Source organism: Rhincodon typus, chromosome 38 (genome assembly GCF_021869965.1).
Source record: "Rhincodon typus isolate 14 chromosome 38, sRhiTyp1.1, whole genome shotgun sequence".
NCBI classification, from domain to species: Eukaryota; Metazoa; Chordata; class Chondrichthyes; order Orectolobiformes; family Rhincodontidae; genus Rhincodon; species Rhincodon typus.
Genome location: NC_063369.1, coordinates 7,766,302 through 7,774,531, shown reverse-complemented (window position 1 = coordinate 7,774,531; position 8,230 = coordinate 7,766,302). Strand labels below are relative to the sequence as shown.

The 8,230-nt window shown below is 45.1% G+C and overlaps 1 protein-coding gene across 1 annotated transcript in view; it reads left to right on the top strand.

Moving 5' to 3' along the window:
• The first annotated feature begins 111 nt into the window (after nucleotides 1-111).
• farsa (phenylalanyl-tRNA synthetase subunit alpha) overlaps nucleotides 112-8,230 on the top strand; it is a 43,664-nt gene continuing 35,545 nt past the window's right edge. Inside the window, exon 1 of the mRNA XM_048617812.1 lies at nucleotides 112-345. Within this exon, the coding sequence (XP_048473769.1) occupies nucleotides 112-345 (234 nt within the window). The remainder of the gene's footprint in view (nucleotides 346-8,230) is intronic.

The following is an 8,230-nucleotide window of genomic DNA, read 5'->3' as shown; positions in this document are numbered from 1 at the left end:
GCTCCTGATTGGCCCTAACTGCCGTCACGCAAACGTAGTGTCCCCGCCCTCCCAACCGTCCGCCCGCCCACCCACCAGCAGCCAGCAGGTTAGGTTGCGCAGCGTGCCCAGATGGCCAACGCTGATTGGTCGTCCCGAACGTCATGGCGACCGGGGCTCTCGACCAATGGGCGACGACCACATGTTCGGTCGGCGGAAGAAGCGGGGCGGGAACCGCCCACCGCAGGAGCTCGCTCCCCATTGGTGGACGCGGCTTTCAATCAGATTGAGTCACAAAGGATACGTTGCTCCTCCCCTACTCCTGCAACTCCAGAGACAAGGTTTGAGTTTGCAAAACAGCTGAAGGCAAGATAGGAACATAAGAATAAAATAAAGAACAGCGGATGCTAGAAATCCGAAACAAACACAGAAATTGCTGGAGAAACTCAGTAGGTCTGGCTGCATCAGTGGAGAGAAAGCAGAGTCAACAAAACTGCTTTCTCTCCACAGATACAGCAATGTCTGTTTTTATTTCAGGAACATAGGAACAAACACAGAAATTGTTGGAAAAGCTCACAGATGCTGCCGGATCTGCTGAAGAAAAAATCAGAGTTAACGTAGAGATAACATCGTGTGGAGTTGGAGGAACACAGCATGCCCGGCAGCATCAGAGGAGCAGGAAAGCTGATGTTTTTGGGTCAGGACCCTTCTTCAGAAATGCCTCATTTCTGAAGAAGGGTCCCAACCCAGAAGGTCAACTTTTCTGCTCCTCTGATGCTGCCTGGCCTGCTGTGTTCCTCCAGCTCCACACTGTGTTATCTCTGACTCCAGCATCGGCAGTTCTTACTACCTCAGAGTTAAAGTTTCAGGTCTGGTGACCCTTCCTCAGAACTGATGGTGGCTGGGAAACCATCGGTTTATATGCAGAAAATAGGGAGAGGCATGGGGTCGGGAGTAAACAATAGGATAAAGGATAGAGCCCGAAGAGAGAGAGAGAGAAACAGTTGGACAGACAAAAGAGTTGATAACGATCTGGCTGGGAGGGTGAATAGCTGTTAGTGGGGGCTGTCAGTGACCAACAATAGGTAGTGTGTAATGGCAGGCTATGTGATAACAAGGCCTGGTGTGTGGGGTAGGGGACTAGGACATGGGAGAGTTTTGGCCCTAAAATTATTGAACTCGATATTGAGTCCAGAGGGCTGCAGGGTCCCCAAGTGAGAAAATGAGGAGTTATTCTTCCAACCTGCGTTGAGCTTCACTGGAACACTGCGGCAAGCCAGAGACAGAGATATTGTCCAGGTAACAGGATGGTGTGTTAAAGTGGCAGGCTGGAAGCTCAGGGTCTTTTTTTGCGCACGGAACGTAGATGTTCTGCAAAGCGATCACCCAGTCTACGCTTCATTTCCCCAATGTAGAGGAGTCCACATTGTGAGCAGCAAATGCAGTTGACTAGATTCTGGGAAGTGCAGGTGAAGTGTTGCTTCACCTGGAAGTTATGTTTGGGCCCTTAGATACTAAGGAGAGAGGAGGTAAATGGGCAGGTGTTGCATCCTTGCCGGTTACAGGAGAAGGTGCCGTGGGCCTGTGGGGGGGTGTTGGGGTGAAGGAACAGTGAACCAGGGTGTCCTGGAGGGAACGGTCCCTGTGGAAGGCGGACAAGGGAGGGAAGGGGCATATGTGTCTGGTGGTGGAGTCTCGCTGGAGGTGGTGGAAATGGCATCTGATGATCTTCTGGATGTAGATGCTGACGGGGTGGTAGGTAAGGACAAGGAGAACCCTATCGCTGTTGCGGGAGGGAGGTGAGGGCGGAAGTGCAGGAGATGTTTCGGACCCGGTTGAGGGCCCTGTCGACAACGGTGCTGGGAATCCTTGGTTGAGGAAGCAGGTGGACATTTCGGAGGCTCCCTTGCCCATAGTGTCCAGGGATGTTCAGTTGGCCTCATCTGAACATGTGCGACGGAGAGGAGGAACTGAGAGAATGGGATGGAGTCTTTACAGGAAGCAGGGTGCAAGGATTTATATTTTATAGTCCAGGTAACTGTGGGAGTCAGTAAGTTAACAGTGGATATTAGTGACCAATCTATCCCCAGAAATGGAAACAGAGATGTTGAGGAAGGGAAGGGAGGAGTCAGAGATTAGAACATAGGAGCATTATAACATAGGAACACTTGGAACATTGGAATGTAGGAAGATAGGAACATTAGAAGATTGAAACATAACAACATTTGAACATAGGAACATAGGCGCAGCACAGTGGCTCAGTGGTTAGCACGGCTGCCTCACTGCACCAGGGACTTAGGTTCCATTCTGATCTTGAGCGACTGTGTGGGGTTTGCACCATGTCTGCGTGCACCAGGTGCTCTGTTTCCTCTCAGTCTGAAGATGTGCTGGTTAGGTGGATAGCTCATGCTAAATTGCCCATAATGTCCAGGGATGTGCAGGCTAGGTGGATTAGCAGGGCTGGGGGGCTCTTGTTGGGATGCTCTTTGGACGTTTGGTGTAGCCCCAGTGGGCCAAATGGCCTCCATCTGCACTGCAGGGATTCTAGGAACATAAGCAACACTGGAACATTGGAACAGGAGTAAGCCATTCAGCCCCTTGAGTCTGTTTTGCCATTCATTAGATCATTGGCTGATCTGTGGCCTAACTCCATATACCCGCAACAAAAACAAATTACTTGAGGAAACTTAGCAGGTCTTGCAACATCTGTGAGAGAAAACAGAGTTAACATTTCGAGTCCAGTAATCCTTCCTCATAACACATACCTACCTGCCTTTGGACATAACCCCTAATACCTGTGCTTGACAAAAAGTAATCCATTTCAGATTTAAAACTGAAAGCTGATCTAGCATCAACTTCCACTTATAGAAGAAAGTTCCAAACCCAACACCTCCCAGTCGCGAACCACTTCAACTCCCCCTCCCACTTCTTGGACGACATGTCCATCCTGGGCCTCTTCCAGTGCAACGACAATGCCACCCGAAGGTTGGAGGAACAGCACCTCATATTCCGCCTGGGAACCCTGCAGCCCAATGGTCTCAATGTGGACTTTATAAGCTTCAAAATCTCCCCACCCCAGACCTCATCCCAAGACCAGCCCCTCTCGTCCCCGCCTCCATGACCTGTCCGTCTTCCCTCCCACCTACCCGCCCCTCCCTCCTCACTGACCAACTCCCATCCCAACTCCCTACCTACACTCACCTGCACTGGCTCCATCCCCACCTCCTTGACCTGTCCGTCTTCTCTCCACCCATTGGCTCCACTATCCACCTTCTATCTTCGGTTCCCCCTCTCTCTATTTATTTCAGAGCCCCCTTCCCCTCCCCCATTTCTGAAGAAGGGTCCAGACCCGAAATGTCAGCTTTCCTGCTCCTCTGATGCTGCCTGGCCTGCAGTGTTCATCCAGCTCCACACCTTGTTATCTCAGACTCCAGCATCGGCAGTTCCTACTTCCTCTAAAACCTCTCATGTGTAACAGCGCTTCCTAACATCCTTCCTGTTTTCCCTAGAATTTAGACCTAATTCATATCATCCTTCCTCTCAATTTAACCCTGAAGTCCAGGTAATATTCTTGTAAATTTACGTTGTACACCCTCCAAGGCCAACATGGCCATTGCATTAGACATCATTTGGGGATGGGGTGGGGTGTTTCAAGCACATTAATTAAGGAATTTAACAGGCCTTACTCCTTACAGAAAAAATATATGGGGGTTGGTTAGCTCAGTTGGCTGGACAGATGGTTTGCAATGCAGAGTAACACATGGGTTCAGATCCCACCCTGACTGAGGCTCCATGAAGGATTGTCTCAGGTTTTTTTCAGTACTCCAGTATAGCTGGAAGAACACCTGCTTGAGGGTCTTACAGGTCTCAATATCAAGTTTAACAATAATGTAAAACAAAGTCCTGTGGAGGCTGGAGATCTGAAATGGAGAAAAACAGAAATTGCTGGGGAAACTCAGCAGGTCTGGCAGCATCTATGGAGAGAAAACAGAGTTAATGCTCCGAGTCCAGTGACGTTCCTTCAGTTTTGATGTTTGAAACATTAACTGTTTTCTCTGTACAGAGGCTGCCAGCCCTGAGTTTCTCCAGCAATTTCTGTTTATCAAATTTAACAATTTTTGATTACCACTTCCACATCCCAGGTCTTGAGATGAAATGGTTTGCTTTTAGTATAACCAACTCACTTTCACTTACTCATAGCCCCCATTATACTACTTAGCTTCTCTTCTTGCCTGGTTTACTATCAACAATTCCTTTGTCTGCACACCTTTTATTTCACTATCTCTCCAGGTTCTCTCTTCTCATATCCGCTCACTCCTTCACCCCATCATCAACTTAAATACCACCTTTTCCCAACGCTATCAGTTCTGAAGAAGGGTCACTGGACCTGAAACATTAACACAGTTTTTTCTTCACAGATGCTGTCAGACCTGTCTCTGTTTGCCACCATAAAGGTCCCTCCTCTCAACCTCTCCCCTTGCCTGAGTTGCAAGACCCTCAGGTTAAACTGCCATAGTTATCTCTAATGTGACATCAGCCCTATGGTCATCTGGGACTATGGTGACTTTACATTTCACTGCTTTTATGCCAATCATGTTCACATTAGGCAATGATTCTGGAGTATAATCCCGCTGCATGTCAGCTGCTTACTCTTGAGAGCATGTAAGAACATAAGAATAGATGAACAGCAGGCTATTCAGCCCCTCTTGCCTATCCTGCCATTCTTTAACATCATGCCTGACCTGTCCCAGCCTTCAATTTCTCTTTCACACCAACTCATCATAACCCTCTAGTTTCCCGATATTTCAAAAATCTATCTACTCTATTTCCTCTTTAAACATTGTCAGTGATCTCTCTGAGAATTCCAGGTGTTCACTACCCTCTGGGAGGAGAAATTCCTTTGCATCTTAGTCTTAAGTGTGTCCCTTTATTCTACAACTATGTCACCCAGTTCAGTCTCACTGTTAAAGTTGCATCCTAAAAAGTTACTAGTAGCAGTGGGTACTGTGTGTACCTAGGTACATGTGACTATCATAACAATAAATCAAATCAAGGTTCCCATGGGTTTTCTATGAGATCACTTCTCATTCTTCTAAACTCCCTAGCATAGACTTTTATTCTCAAACAACAACCCATCCCAAAAAAAAACCTCATGGACCCTCATTGCACCCGCTCCAAGATTTCTCAGAGGTAAAAAAAGTCAGTTAAATAAAGGAACACTTGGAAATGAAGATACTGATTGTACCAGTTTGAACTCAAGCTCCATTTTCAAGCATCCAAGATGATTCAGACCAATATGTCTCATTGCCAGAATTACTGTTTTTCCTTCTGTATTTGAATTATATCTATCACTTTTCGTGTGAGGTACTTCTCTACACTACTAACACCCTTTGTGTGAAGAAGAGTTTTCCAGCATCAATCCTATTATGGCCTGCCTAATGTTGTGCCCTGCATATTAGTGGAAAATATACTCTCCATCAGCCAGATCAATCAGTTGCAAAATCCTTAAAAACGTTCAATCATGCTTTAACTTTCTAAACTCTAAAAGGTGCAAACTTAGTTATTTTTTCCAAAAAGTTATTTTCAGAAATATACTTTATTCATAAAAAATATCTTCGTATGTATACATAGTCACAAATGCAGTTTGGTTCTGTGCAGTAACACATCAAAGAAACAAACAAACATTGGAGTTTGACTCTATCCAAACAAACCAAAGATACCTCTGACATATAAAAGACTATACTTACATGCATTTGAGGCACTGAGAGGGTCCAATAACTGAACAGATCCCCATTTAACTTTGGCAGAAAGACTTAGACAGTGGTCTTTCCCCACTGTACCTTAGCGGCAGCTGCCCCTCAGCATGAGAATACAAACCTAGTTATGAAATGTTTCATCATAACCTAACTCTTGGAACCCTGCGAACATTCTGGTGAATGGTGCATTCCTTTTCAGTAAAGGTGCGTAAAACTGTACATAGTACTCGAGACATGGTTTAACCATGGCTTTTTACGACTTCAGCAGAACATCCCCTCCTTTTACATTCTAATCTTCTGGATATAAAGGCTAACACTGTATTTTTTGTTTGTACCTGACAAATACAATTTAATGGCTTTTGTAATTTTTGTCTCATGGGATGTGAACATTATTGGCAAGAGCAGTATGAATCACTTGCGAACTATTGGCCATTTCAGAAATCAGTCACATTACAGTTGATTTGGAGTCACATGGAGGCCAGACTGGGTATGGATGGCAGATTTCCCTCCCTTAAGGGCATTAGTGAATGAGATGGGTTTTTGTAGCAATTGATGATAATTCAACTGCATCGTTGACTAAAACTAGCTTTCAATCCCGGATTTATTAACTAAATTTAAATTCCAGCTGCTGCCATGTGGGATTTGGACCCATGTAACCCATACATTAGTCTAGGTCCAGAAACATTACCACTATGCGACAACCTCCCCCAGAGATTTCTAAAATGTCTTTAGAGATTTTCTGCCCCCATTTAAAGTTTATAGACTTTGATTTCAAAATACAACACCTTGCAATTCTATAGCACCTTCAAAACTGACAAAAGTATTATCATAACTTTTGACACACTTCAATCTGTCTTGTTGACCGCTCCACTTGTTCATCTGTTTAAAGATCTTCCATGAGTTCCTTTCACAGGGAATAGCCACAATCACACACTGGGGGACCAGTATAAGGTAACGGGTTGTGTTGTGCAATTCAATTTTGACAGAGTCTGCCACATTCATATTGAATAGGGCCAAACAAGCTTGAGGGACTATAGGAACTTTGCTGAAATACTTCACTTCATTTGAAACACAGGATCTCGCACTGCCATTAGCGATTTCGACTGGCATTGAAACATTACACAAAAACAGGCAAAGAATAAGTATCATTGAATCCTACAGTGCAGAAATACGCCATTCAGCCCATTGAGTCCACAACAAACCTCTGAAAAGCATCCCACCCAGACTCAGCCACCTCCTATATCCCCATAATCCCACATTTACCATAGCTAATCCTTGTCTCTGGACACTGCAGAGAACTTTTTTTTAACATGGCCAATCAACCTAACGTGCACATCTTTGGACTGTGGAAGGAAATCTCTGCACCCAGCAGAAACCCACAGAGACACAGAAAGGATGTGCAAACTCCACACAGACAGTCACCCGAGGCTGGAATTGAACCCAGGTCCCCTGAGGTAACAGTGCTAACAGTGCTAACCCACTGGGCCATCATGCTGCCCGTGAAGTAGATAAGCCTTAGAGTCATACAGTCATAGAGTCATTAGAGCTGTACAGCATGGAAACAGACATTTAGTCCAACTTGTCCATGTCGACCAGATATCCTAAATAAATCTAATCCCATTTGCCAGCAATTGGCCCATGTGCCACTAAACCCTTCCTATTCATATACCCATCGAGATGCCTTTTAAATGTTGTAATTGTACCAGCCTCCACCACTTCTACTGGCAGCTCATTCTAGACTTCAGAGAGTTTTTGAAGTGCTTCCTTTCCTCCTCTCATTCAAGTGCCTTCCTTGAGCTGGGCAAACAAAATGTGCTTTGGCAGTCAGAATCCAGGCATCCTAAGCACATAGCCAACTCAGCAGAGTTGGCTTTGGATGATCATGACCTCGATACTGGTGCTATTGGCTCTTTCAAGGACACTGATGTTAATATGCCTGGTCATCTGATCTAAAAGTTCCTTAAGTGGCTTGCTGTCATATTGTGTTTTATAATGAAGCACCCCTGGGTGTTTTGCTACTTTAAATACACCATACAGACACTACATAAATACAAGTTCTTGTTGCTGGTTGAAGGGCACCTTTAAGGATAGAGTAACAATTTTTTTTATTACTTGCTCGTAGGTTGTGGGCATCAGTGTTCAGACCAACTTTTACTACCCATTCCTAATTACTGTTGAGTTGTTGGTTCCTTCTTGAACCATTGCACGCATGTGGTGTGGTTACCCATCATACCATCAGGGAAGGAGTTCAAAGATTTTGACCCAACTTTGCTGGAGGAAAACAGGAAAATAAGGGATGGAACACTGAAGAGAATGAAAAGAAAAGACATTAGAGTAGATTAACTGTGGGAGCAGAACACAAAACCATTGGTGGAAGCCTTTACATGAGTTTTTTAATGCAGTGACCTTGGGGTGGTTTGGTGATCAGGTTTTGGTGATGTGCTAAACTACCACAAACAGGAGAGATAGTAAGAACTTCCGATGCTGGAGTCTGT